This window comes from Betta splendens, chromosome 2, assembly GCF_900634795.4.
Source record: "Betta splendens chromosome 2, fBetSpl5.4, whole genome shotgun sequence".
NCBI lineage: Eukaryota > Metazoa > Chordata > Actinopteri > Anabantiformes > Osphronemidae > Betta > Betta splendens.
The window spans coordinates 3,363,872-3,376,704 of NC_040882.2; the positions used below are offsets into that span (position 1 = coordinate 3,363,872).

The 12,833-nt window shown below is 44.2% G+C and overlaps 1 protein-coding gene across 3 annotated transcripts; it reads right to left on the minus strand.

Moving 5' to 3' along the window:
* Window positions 1-8,500: 8,500 nt before the first annotated feature.
* Window positions 8,501-12,387, minus strand: LOC114846127 (calnexin-like). 3 transcript variants are annotated; one of them, XM_055506709.1, is made up of 6 exons: window positions 12,317-12,387; window positions 11,970-12,053; window positions 11,681-11,800; window positions 11,431-11,533; window positions 11,235-11,308; window positions 8,501-9,240 (listed from the first exon to the last, which is right to left on the minus strand). In XM_055506709.1, exons 2-6 carry the CDS (start codon window positions 12,039-12,041, stop codon window positions 9,226-9,228), a joined length of 384 nt encoding a protein of 127 aa, XP_055362684.1. In that variant the 5' UTR covers window positions 12,042-12,053; window positions 12,317-12,387; the 3' UTR covers window positions 8,501-9,225. The 3 variants fall into 3 exon arrangements, with proteins under 3 accessions (XP_055362684.1, XP_028990746.1, XP_055362674.1); XM_029134913.3 differs by lacking the exon at window positions 8,501-9,240 and adding an exon at window positions 9,781-10,617 and having other exon boundaries at window positions 12,317-12,386; XM_055506699.1 differs by lacking the exon at window positions 8,501-9,240 and adding an exon at window positions 10,629-11,031.
* Between the last annotated feature and the right edge of the window lie 446 nt (window positions 12,388-12,833).

Here is a 12,833-nt window from a genome sequence, read left to right on the forward strand (position 1 = left end):
GATAAGACACAAGACACTTTTAGGACGCCTTGACCCCAATAGTTGTTTAAGTAAGTACCCTAAACACAACGGAGTTTAATTATAGAAAACTCCAGCCCTTCTTACTGAAATTGCCATTCATTCAAATTCTAAATTATGTACACGTAATCACAATACTGTGCATGCAGCTAATGTCTCACTCAGCTGACGCTGGCTGACGCACACTTTGGCTACTTTTTCAGCCTTTAATATGGTCACTTTCCTATGAAAGAAAAAAACATTTACAACAGTATGAACCTTTAATACAGTGTAATGACGCCTCCTTGTGGCTGCTAGTATTTTGTGCTAATGTTAATTTTTTTACCCTAAAAACCAATGCAGAAAACAGAAAATTTAAAGGCATGTTAATTTCAATTTTTCTATTTAATGTTAGCTGGTGTTTAAAATATGCTGCATGGAACAAAATCCACTGAAGGACTGAGGACACAAGACCTGTATTTATACCCTGTTACAAACCCCACATGAGCTGTTCACTGGTCTTTGATATACATGAGTGCAGTAAACCCCCCTTTACTTCCTTAACAATGGTCCTGTGGTCACCACAGTGAAACCCTTGATGACCCCCCAGGAACAACCCTCAGCCAGAGGCACAGCATGTAATGACAAACACAAAATGTCATACATTCCTCTCTTATTGACACTGAGTGTCAAACATACAAACAAGAGAAATTATTGTCAACATTTTAAGTTATTGTCCATTTAGTGTCAGTCTCTCCGTTCCTTTGAGTCCTTGATGTTTTGTTGGTGCTCGTCCACATTCATAAAAGGAAACCTGGTTCCCCTACTCACAGAAGATTCCTTAAACCGGTTTTGTTTAAAGGAGTTTCCGATGTTGCTCTTCTGTTGATTCCATGTCTGTTGTCCTTTTCTGTTGTTTGATGTTGATTTATTTCCCAATCTGAAGACGTGGAGGAAGTTAGAAGTTGATGTTCCACTGAATCTTCCACAGTCAGCAATTCTGCCCTAGTAGAAGCAATATTGATGACTTTTTCATCAACTTACAGTCACCTGTGGTCTAAACAGTAGGTTAGGCCAGCTCCTGCTTTGAGGGGGAGAATCGTCAAGGGAAGCTTAAAAGTATAAAACTGTGTCTAGTCTTGTACTAAAATACAAGACTAATTACTAAGAGGCTACAGCTGGTGAAGCACATGACTGAACATAAAGCTAGACCACCGCAGGCAGGAACTAAACAGGAAGTAGAACAAAGTAAAGCAGGAGCTAGATTTAACACAGCTAAGAACCAGAGTGAATAGCAGAAAGCAGAAACTAAACAAAACAAAACCGGAAGTACATGAACATAAAACAGGAAATGGCAACTAAACAGTTCAGGTTATGACACAAACATTTATATAAAGCACCTCATTTTACTGCAGATAATCTAAGGTTAAAACAATCAAAAGCATATAAAACAATAAAAAAAATTCTAAAAACAAGCAAAGAACAACCTACAGTCAGGACCATAAATATTTGGACAGAGACACATTTCTTCTAATTTTGTTTCTGTACATTACCACAGTGAATTTCTAATGAAACAACTCAGATGCCATTGAAGTGCAGACTTTCAGCTTTAATTCCATGGGTTGAACAAAAAGATTGCATAAAAATGTGAAAAACTAAAGCATTTATTAAACACAATGCCTTCATTTCATGGGCTCGTAAGTAATTGGACAAATGAAATAACTGAAAATAAAATGGTCATTACTAATATTTGGTTGAAAACCCTTTGTTGGCAATGACAGCCTGAAGTCTTGAACTCATGGACATCACGAGATGCTGGGTTTTCTCCTTCTGAATGCTCTGCCAGGCCTTTACTGCAGCGGCTTTCAGTTGCTGTTTGTTTGTGGGCCTTTCTGTCTGCAGTTTAGTCTTCAACAAGTGAAATGCATGCTCAATTGGGTTAAGATCAGGTGACTGACTTGGCCATTCAAGCATATTCCACTTCTTTGCTTTAATAAACTCCTGAGTTGCTTTGGCTGTATGTTTTGGGTCGTTGTCCATCTGTATTATGAAACACCGCCCAATCAGTTTGACTGCATTCACCTGGATCTGCGCAGACAGTATGTCTCTGAACACCTCAGAATTCATTCGGCTGCTTCTGTCCTGTGTCACGTCATCAATAAACACTAGTGTCCCAGTGCCACTAGCAGCCATGCACGCCCAGGCCATCACACTGCCTCCACAGTGTTTTACTGATTATGTAGTGTGCTTTGGATCAAATCTTCAAAATGTAAACACGAGTCCTCTAATCAACTCCAGGCCTTTTATCTGCTTCACTCATAATGACATAACAAGGGAATTGTCCACACCTGCCCATGCAATAGCATGGAAGTCAATTGTCCAATTACTTACGAGCCCATGAAATGAAGGGATTGTGTTTAATAAATGCTTTAGTTTTTCACATTTTTATGCAATCTTTTTGTTCAACCCATGGAATTAAAGCTGAGAGTCTGCACTTCAATGGCATCTGAGTTGTTTCATTTAAAATTCACTGTGGTAATGTACAGAAACAAAATTTGAAAAAATGTGTCTCTGTCCAAATATTTATAGTCCTGACTGTATATACTGTACTTTATGGACACTGAATTCAGCAGCACCTTCTCTAACTCTTAGGAAGAAACTTCTGTTTGTTTGTTTGGTAAATGAGACTTCCACAGAGCATGATTAGGTTAAATAAAATGGAGAAAAATAAAAATCAAGTCTGTGTGGCAAGTCAGAAGTCTAAGTCAAAACGTCATCTACATCAGTGAGAGGTTAGAGAGTGTCCTTTCTCCTCCTTCAGTCTTCTGCAGCTGGTCAACTGTCAGCTTTTGTTGGTCCCAGATTCCTGTAGAAATGACGTCTCCTTGATGGATCAAAGCTCCTCACACAGAGATGGGTACAGATCCCTTATTCCTCCCCTACTTGCTAATTTCGTCCCCATTGTTCAGCTACACAAGACTTTCTTTCTCAAAAAAAATATTACTACAGATTTTCATCTGCTCTTAACTTCCCCTACCTTCTTCTTCCTTCTTCCCAACTTCTTCTTCTCCTGCTTTAACCTTTTGCCAAATAAGTGACATGGACCACATAAATAAAATGTTATTTGTTCTATAGTTTACCTGGTGCCAAAGTTAAAGTCACATCACAAGCTTATAGCATTATGTTATTAGATCAATCATATGCCTTTTAGGTGGGACAGGTGGGATATCCATAGTTCTATATCTCCATAGTTAAGTATAATTAAAATTTATGTTATAACAATTAGAATTAATCTGAACTAAAAAACCAACAAAGACAAAAAACAAACAAGCTATATCTGACACAAAGTGACATATAACACACAAGCTGAGCTTAAAGTGGTTCACAATCTAATTTTTACTTATAAGCCCACATGGCTTCACAAATCATTCGTAATCCTACTCCTCCAGTGATTAATTCAATTACTTTACACTTCACACAGCTCTTCACAGACTAATGAGCTCCTACTCACCATCAAGGCATCACAGGTCATCAGTGTGATATAACATCTCAAAGTTTACTCTCGTGTTGACACAGAGTGGATCACAATTACAGTACATCTACAGTAAGACGTAAGGCACATCTTACTACGTACAAAGTATCCACCGAAGGACTGAGGACACAAGTCTTGTATTTATACCCTGTTACAAATCCCACATGAGCTGTTGACTGGTCTTTGATATACAGTACATGAGTGCAGTAAACCCCCCCTTTACTTCCTTAACAATGTTCCCGTGGTCACTACAGTGAACCCTCGACCATTTGATAACCAAATGCTTGATGACCTCCCAGGAACAACCCTCAGTAAGAAGCACAGCATGTAATGACAAACACAATTTCCTACAGTACCATATTAGTGTTCATACACGGTGGTCCACAGAGGACGCTGTCAGTTCCCGTACGTGGTGGTCCATGGAAGGATTTAGGGCTCATTTGGGCCATGCCGCCAGACTGGTGGTCTTGCCTCTATAACCTCCAGCTGCTACGCTGGCTCTGCCTCTACTGGCGACACCCTCCCAGGGAACTTGGCCTGTGTTCATGGGCACATTAGGTGCCATCTGACTCCCAGCGGCTGCTGGATCAAACCCTGCCTCGTTGGCACCCACCATGAAAGTGAGGGTCTTGTTATTGAGGGACTTTGAAAGACTCAATTCATTGACTTCCTCAGTTTGTTTGCTCCTGTCTGCATCTTGGTTGTTTTTTTTTTTTCACTATTGGGTTACGTAAGTCTGTTTGTGGTTTTGATTATGTTATGTGGTTTTGCCTGTATTGTTTTGTTCTGTGTTTTTTGGTTTGTAGTCTGTAGCAACCAGTTTGCTTGCTCATGGTGAGTTTGTGTAGTTCTAGCGTGTCATGTTTTTACCTGTTGTCACAGTTTTGTTATCATTTCCGGTTTTATTGTGTAGTACTTCTGTTTCTGTTCAGTCCACACTCAGTGCTTACCTTACTTTCGGTCTCAATTACACCAGCTGTTGGTAATCAGTAATGAAGATAGGTATTTAACATCCAGTACTCCTCCGCCAGATTGTCGTAGATTCATTTCCGCTTTCCAGCAATTCTTGGCCAGTCCTTTCTGTTCTTGACCTCACTTGTAGCCTAGGCCTTCTTGCACCTCAGCCGAGCTTGTTTTGTTCCCGACTTTGCCTGAACTTTGACCCCGATCCAGCCTAGTCCTTTTGTACTGGTACCGAGCCATCCTGTTGCCAACCTCGCCTGTCTGACCACCGCTGTTGTCTGCTCCTGTACATGAGTCTCAAGCCTGTACAGTACCTGCGACTGGAGGCTGGTAAACATTAAAATCTTTTTGTACAAACCTGCTGGTCTCAATTGCCGTACATGTGGGTCCGCTTTGTCAAACCATCTGCCAACCCTGACAGAACAATCTGGCCAACTCTGGTACACACGAGCAGCCACACGCCCGCACTGGAGTTTTGCCTGGGAGCACCTCAGCGTTTCTCCGGGGAATCAGGTGACTACAGAACCTTTTTGACCAAGTGCGAGATTAATTATGATTTACATGCGCCAGAGTTCCCAACGGAAGATGGCGTTTGCACTCTGAGGTATGGGCTACAGCCGAATGGCAGAATCAGTCGGCGTGCATGAGCACATACCCCAGTTTTGCAAAAGCACTGAAACAAATTTTTCAGTCACGCCCGGACAAGAAGCGACCCAAAGGCTGGTAAACATTAGGCAGGGGCACGCAGTACAGCAAAATATGCCATCGAGTTCTGCATGTTAGTGGCGGACACCGTGCTGGAAGACTTATTAATTCGGGGCTCTAACCTCCGCCGAGAGACGACGACGACATCAAAGCCTGGGGCTGTGCCTCTATTGCGGTCAGTCAGGTCATCTTGCATTAGCTTGCCCGCTAAAAGAGCAGGCTAATGGTGAGCTGTCCGGTGTTACCCTATACCTCCGCCCGTGCGTTGCCAATAGTTACCCTTCAGCACGGGGCCCAGGCTGTTCAGCAGGCCGTCTTAATCGATTCAGCCAGTCTAATGGATGCCGTGCTGGCCGAGAGGCTGGGGCTTCCTGCACATCGGTGGTGGTGCCCCGGGAGACCGCAGCATTGGATGGGTGGCCCCTGGGGAGGATTACTCCCCAACCCGATAAGGATGAGATTGTCTGACTCTCACACTGAAGAAATTACCTTTTTAATCGTTCCAGACTGTCACCTCCCGGTGGTTTTGGGGCACACCTGACTGCTGGGAGATTGAGCAGTGAGGAGCGGAGTGCACCGCAGACTGCTTTGGGGAATCGGCAGCCGTGGATCTGGTGGCCTCTGCTGGCGAGAGCGGAGATGACCTGGTGGATGTGGCAGGTGTTCCTGAATTTTACCTGTACCTACGAGAGGTGTTCAGAAAACGCGGAGCCACGGCCTTACCGCCGCATCGGGCCCACGATTGCGCCATTAACCTAAAGCCCGACGCAGTTCCACCGTAGGGACAGTTTTTCCAACTATCTCCAAAGGAGAGAGGTACCAAGAAGGAATATCTGGATGGGGCCCTGGCGGCGGGGCTAATTCGTCCTTCATCCTCTCCGTCGAGAGCGGGCTTCTTCCTCATGGGAAAGAAGGATGGGACCCTCAGGCCATGCATCGACTACCGGGGGTTGAACAAGGTCACAGTTCGAGACTCCTACCCGCTTCCCTTATTAGCCTTGGCATTTGAGGTGCTACCGGAGGCTCGCATCTTCACCAAACTGTATCTTCGCAAACGCCTACCGTCTGGTGCACATTAAGGAGAGGGGAAAAATTGAAGATCGCTTTCAACACCCCTAATGGCCATGTCGAGTATTTGGTCATGCCATTTGGTCTTACCAATGCGCCAGGGACTGGTGAATGAGGTACAGGGGAATATGATTAACGAGGAGCATCACAGGCAGTTGGGCTTCGCAAACTTCTATAGAAAGTTCATTCGCAGGTTTAGCACCATTACGGCCCCATTACATGCCCTTACCTCTGTCAAAATCAGGTTCCAATGGACGCCGGAAGATGACATCGCTTTCCACCGGTTGAGGAAGAGTTTCTTGTCGGCACCCATCCTGCGGATGCCGGACCCATTGCGACAGTTTGTGGTGGAGGTGGACGCCTTGCAGTCAGGGGTCGGTGCCGTGATCTTGCAGCAGGATCCATTGGACGGCAATTGCATCCGTGTGCTTTTATGTCCCGCAAATTGTCGCAGGCCGAGAGGAACTATGATATTGGAGACGGGGAGCTGCTGGCATTGAAGGCGGCACTGGAGGAGTGGAGGCGCTGGCTGGAGGGGGCAGAACAGCCATTCGTGGTCTACACCAACCACAAAAACCTGGAATATTTTAGGACACCCAAACGTTTGAACTCTCGCCAGGCGCGGTGGTCGCTGTTCTTCACGCGTTTCAACTTCCACCTGTCCTATCATCCAGGTACCAAGAATACCAAGCCGGACGCCTTGTCTCGGCTGCATGAGACGGGGTTGGAGGTGTCGGAGCCAGCACCCACTCTGCCTCCTGGGTGCGTGGTCGAGGCAGTGACCTGGTCGAATGAGGCCCGGGTGAAGGCAGCCAACCGTGACAGGCCACTGTTACAAGCATGTCCTCCTAACCAGTTATTTGTGCCTCCAGAGTTATGAGGAGAGGTCATCCACTGGGCACACACCTCTCGCTTCAGTGGACACCTGGGAGTAGGTCGTACGGCGTTTGGAGACGGTTTTGGTGGCCTTCAAACCATCCGCCAACCCTGACATAGTGTAGCTTGCCCCATGAATGTAACACTGCTTTGTGGAACAAAAATAAAATTAAAAAAGATTAAAAAAAAGATTCACAGATCAACCTGTAAACCTGATAGTTTTGTGTTCATCTGTAAAATAGATTATTATTGATTAACTAGTGGGTTACCTGTTATATAAATGTTGATGTGTGATGATACAATCCAGACTTGGTTAGGAACTGATACGTTGTTGGCTCTGCTGAATTGCCCTTGATCTCTTAATGCTTTTCTTAGTGGATCTAAACTTCTTAAACAGTTGCCAGCACTGACTTTTGATCCCTCTACTCCTGATAGCTGTGGCTTTTGGGACATGGAGTGTTACGTAACTGGGAGGGGCTGAGCTTGTGCAGGAGGTCGAGCAGTACCGGCTAGAAATAGTCGGGCTCACCTCCACACACAGCCTGGGCTCTGGAACCCAACTCCTTGAGACGGGCTGGACCCTCTTTTACCCTGGAGTTGCCTGTGGTGATAGGCGGCTGGCTGGTGTGGGCTTGCTCATAGTTCATAGCTAGTTGCCATGTGTTGGAGTTTTACCCGGTGGACGGGAGGGTCAATCACTGTCATTTGTGCTTACGGGCCAAACGGTAGTGTGGAGTACCCGGCCATCTTGGGATCTCTGGAGGGAGTGTTGGAAAGCGCTCCAACTGGGGACCACATCGTTCCTCTGGGAGATTTCAATGCCCACGTGGGTAACGACAGTGAGACCTGGAGAGGCGTGATTGAAACGAATGGCCTCCCTGATCTGAACCCGAATGGTGTTATGTTATTGGACATCTTTGCTAGGCACAGCTTGGCCATAACAAACACCATGTTCGATCATAAGGGTGTCCATCGGTGCACATGGCACCAGGACACCCTAGGCCGGAGGTCGATGATAAACTTTGTAGTTGTTTCAACTAACCTTCAACCATATGAAACGTATTGTGAGGGTCTGTTGGGAACGTCTGGCTGAACCCTCTGTCAGACGGACCTTTAACTCACACCTCCGGGAGAGCTTTGGCCAGATTCCGAGGGAGGTTGGAGACATAGAGTCCGAGTGGACCATGTTCTCCGTCCCCATCGTCAATGCGGCCGTTCGGAGCTGCGGACACAGGGTCTCCACTGCCTGTCGTGGTGGTAATCCCCAAACCCGGTGGTGGATGCCCGAGGTAAGGGACGCCATCAAGCTGAAGAAGGAGTCCTACCAGGTCTGGTTAACTTGTGGGACTCCTGAGGCAGCTGATGGGTACCGGCAGGCCAAGTGTGCTGCAGCCGGTTCCATTGCGGAGGCAAAAACTCGGGCCTGGGAGGAGTTCGGGGAGGCCATGGAGGAGGACTATCGCTCGGCCTCAAAGAGATTCTGGCAAACTGCTCGGCGCCTCAACAGGTGGAAGCAGTCCTTTACCAACTCTGTTTTAAGTGGAGGTGGGGAGCTGTTGACCTCAACTGGGGATGTTATTGAAACATAGGGGGATCACACTTCTCAGCCTCCCTGGGAAAGTGTATGCCAGGGTACTGGAGAGGAGAATTCGGACGATAGTCGAACCTCGGTCGTGGAACGCTGGACCAGCTTTATACCCTCAGCAGGGTGCTTGAGGGTTTGTGGGAGTTTGCTCAACCAGTCTACATGTGTTTTGTGGATCTGGAGAAGGCATTTGACCGCGTCCCTTGTGACATCCTGTGGGGGGTGCTCCGGGAGTATGGAGTCCAAGGCTCTTTGCTAAGGGCTGTTCGGTCTCTGTACAACCGGAGCAGGAGCTTGGTTCGCATTTCCGGCAGTAAGTCAGACCTGTTCCGGTGCATGTTGGACTTCGGCAGGGCTGCCCTTTGTCACCTGTTTGGTGTCCACGGGATAGCATCTCTGCTTTTTGCAGATGATGTTGTCCTGTTGGCTTCATCAGGCCAGGACCTTCAGCGTGCGCTGGTGCGGTTTGCAGCTGAGTATGAAGTGGCTGGGATGAGAATCAGTTCCTCCAAATCTATCAATGAATTAAAAATACTCAATGCACACACGATTATTAAACACACACACATTGAAAATTGGTGAAGTTTTTAAAAAAAAAAACGTGTGTTAAAATCTAAGTAAACAGATCAACATGAAAAGAAGCACAGTCTGTGTCTTGTGACTGATGGACCACTGTCACAGGTCTGCTTATTATACAGGTGCAGCTAAAAGGCATCACACTGAGTGGGGATGATTGTAGAATGGCCACAGGAGACAGGGACAGTCATAGTGACGTCATGTAATGATATGTGACAGATGCGTTCATGTTACATTGTGTGTGTTGCTCGCATTAGAAGAATTTGTTAACATGAAATTAAACATTTATACCTATGCATTGAAGGTTTGTTGAATTTACACTATGTGCCTCACTTCAGACATGTGACAGTAATAGTACTTAATGAAAAAAAAGATCTGATCTGATCTGAAAGCACTAGTCACAATGGTAAGGCATTGCTGGGATTTAAACCCAGGCTCTCCTGTTTATCAGACAAACACCAACTAAGACACAGCAACATGGGAGCTAATGTTTTATTCATGTTTTACTTTACCTTAAACAACATGTGACAGTGTAAATGCTTACAAATAGAAGTAAAGGAAGGGTCCCACACATGTTATACACAGTCACATATGAACTCACTTTCATAGTTTAGCTGGTTTAGTGGAGGACTATAGGCCTCCACAAGTTTAAACTAAACTGCCTTCAATGTCATGTTCTTTCTCAGCAGCAGCATGAATATGATGGCTGGATTCATGTCTGTGGGGTAATTGAGGTCCAGTCTCTGGTCCTGTAGTGTCACTGCTGCCTGCTGTCAGCAGAGGGCGCCACATGCTTATTATGTGACGTTACACAAAATGTTGCAAAGTTTCTCTTCTGGAAGCGTTTCAACATTTATTAGACACACTGAGTGAACAAATATGAAGCTACAACACCTGCATGGTTTAGTGTGATTCTTGTGATCAGTCTGTGGCACATCAATAACTACGTACATGAATAACATTTTGCAAATTATCTTTCCTTCACCTGAGCCTGGTTCTGGTGGAGGTTTCTTCCATCTCAAATAGGCTATTTAATAGGCTCAAATAGAATTTAATAGACTTGGTAGAATAAAAGAACCATAGCTTTGATCATTTTGTTTTTGTGTTTTTTGTGTTCTCATACATACAAAAAGGACAAACAAAGTGAAACAAAATGTTTCCAGATCCACTCCAAACATCTAATCCACCCTTGCTGTTGGGAGAATGTACTATTTTCACAAGCCAAAGGGCGACTGCTCTGTCCAGAAGTAGACTTGGCCAAAGACACAATCCTAAGTTTGAAGGACTTCTGTTTCTTCTGGGGTTAGCAATGACCCTAACCCCAACACACACACACACACACACACACACACACACACACACACACACACACACACACACACACACACACACACACACACACACACACACACACACACACACACACACACAATGTGTTGAACAAGTTGAAAAATGTTGGGTTGTTTAATTAAGTATTCCTTATATTTTCAAATGGTATCGCAGTTCTGCAAAAACTAACAATTAAATGTGAAAATGAGGTTTGGGCTCGTTGAACTTTGGACTCTTGGATTTAATAAGTGATCAAAACACTGGCAGCAATAAACTCAAAGACTTGCACAATGTTTAAAAAAATGTTCATTAGTATTATTGGAGAACCACTTCAGTCCAGCTACTTTTATGTGTGATCTACTCTTTCGAAGCCATATATTATCTGATCCAAATCACATACCTATGATAGAACAATACAAATTTGTTGTTAAAATATGACTGAGGTAAAAGGAAGGAAGCATTTGAATGTGTGGGTAATTAATACTTAACATAAGCATGGTGGTGGTTGAGTGGTGTCATAAAACTAATTTGTTTCCTTCAACCTTCAACACACATAGGACTATAAACCACTTATTTTACTGTATAAAAAATGTTAATTCCCACCTTCAGATCTAGGTCAGACTTCCTCTGGTTAACTTGAGCATCTCTCCTCCTTGTTACAGTTTTGTCTGACTTTCCTGAGAGGAAAAGTGAAGAATTGTGCTGAAACAAAAGCTGCCAATAAAAGCAGTCTATATCTCTACCATTCCTGTTACTGCTACTACTGATGATGGTGTATAATATAGCAATAAACCAATACCCGTAATATCCTTGGACTGTATCAGCTTTGAGACCTCAAGATCATCAGGTTGTGCTTCATCACACTTCTTATAATAATATTGTTGATCGGGTGGACCAAACCTCTAAATACAGTACAAACACATTCAAGTATGAAAAAAAACTTTTTTAAATTTTAGTGGTCTGTTTGTCTAAAGCAGAGGTACACAAAAGATGGACATATCATACAATGATAAACACAGATATACATTCAGTAAACACAATCACTGCACCTTATCAGGCCACATGAAGCTGATAAAGAGAATGACAGGAAGGCCGACGGTAAACACATAGACACTCCAGAGCCAAGGACGCTGCTGAGTAGCCAGTATGAGGCTTTCTATGATTCCTACCTATAGCAGACATAGACAGAGTTTAGGTGTCAGTGTAAATTAACATTCAAGTCTTAGAATGAGCACAATCAATCAAAAAGCCTAAGCACAAAGCATGGTACTTAGTACAGAATAACTAGTGGAAACAGTGAGTTAAAGTGTCTAAATAACACAATGCTTCCGGTCTCACCTCTGCTGCAGCAGACACTGTTGCTACAGTGGCTACAAGTGTCAGACACAGTAACACAAAGCTAATCTCCATATCTGAAACACACTGTCATATGGAAAGAATAATTATTTATTCAGAAGGTAAGAAGATAAACAAAAATGGTAAATACAAGGTGATGATTATTGATTGATTAAACAACGGTACGACGGTAAGATAAAAGGAAAAAAGAAAGTGTAGGATAACCATATGGTTCTGATCACATACAGTGTGCATGACAAGACAGGGTTAACAAAAGACAAATAACATCAAAAACAAACAAAGACAGAAGCTAAAGTAAGAGGATGACAGAGGAACGAGTGTGTTTCTACCTTTTGTCACAGTTTCCACAAGGCCTTTAAAAAGTCTTCCTGGAGTCTTCAAGTCATGTGATGTTGGACTTTGGTCCCAAGAAACTTGCTGACATGCTGTAGAGCTATGAATCAGTGTCAAAGGAAGTCCTCCATTAGAGGAGTTAATCAAACACATGATACACAGTCACCATCTGTCACACACAACCAGCTTTTGAACTGTATTGGTGTTATAGACTTTGTTAGAATGGGAGTTAGGAACCTTTGGTCAAGCAGGTGTCAGGTAGGAACACTTTCTAGGACACACACCTGCCCCTTGCATGTCGTTCCTCGGAAGAATGTCTACTCTTTCTGTTTGGCCGTGCAGTTGCTCATTAAACGCGTTAAAGCAACCAGCGTGCTTGTTTTTATGCACCACCAAGCTATCACAATTAACATCGCAGTGCAGCACATAAACCCCTGGGATATCATCATTTGACACAAGTTGAGGTTAAATTGATGAAAACCTTCAACTGAACCTGTTTGTTTTTAAGTAATG

Excerpts from the sequence above, each read along its gene's own strand:
- LOC114846127 (XM_055506699.1), bottom strand. The coding sequence starts at position 12,041 with ATGGAGATTAGCTTTGTGTTACTGTGTCTGACACTTGTAGCCACTGTA. Across the intron at positions 11,801-11,969 it reads CAGTGTCTGCTGCAGCAGAG|GTAGGAATCATAGAAAGCCT; the intron begins GTGAGACCGGAA and ends TGTCTGCTATAG. Across the intron at positions 11,534-11,680 it reads GCTTCATGTGGCCTGATAAG|AGGTTTGGTCCACCCGATCA; the intron begins GTGCAGTGATTG and ends TACTGTATTTAG.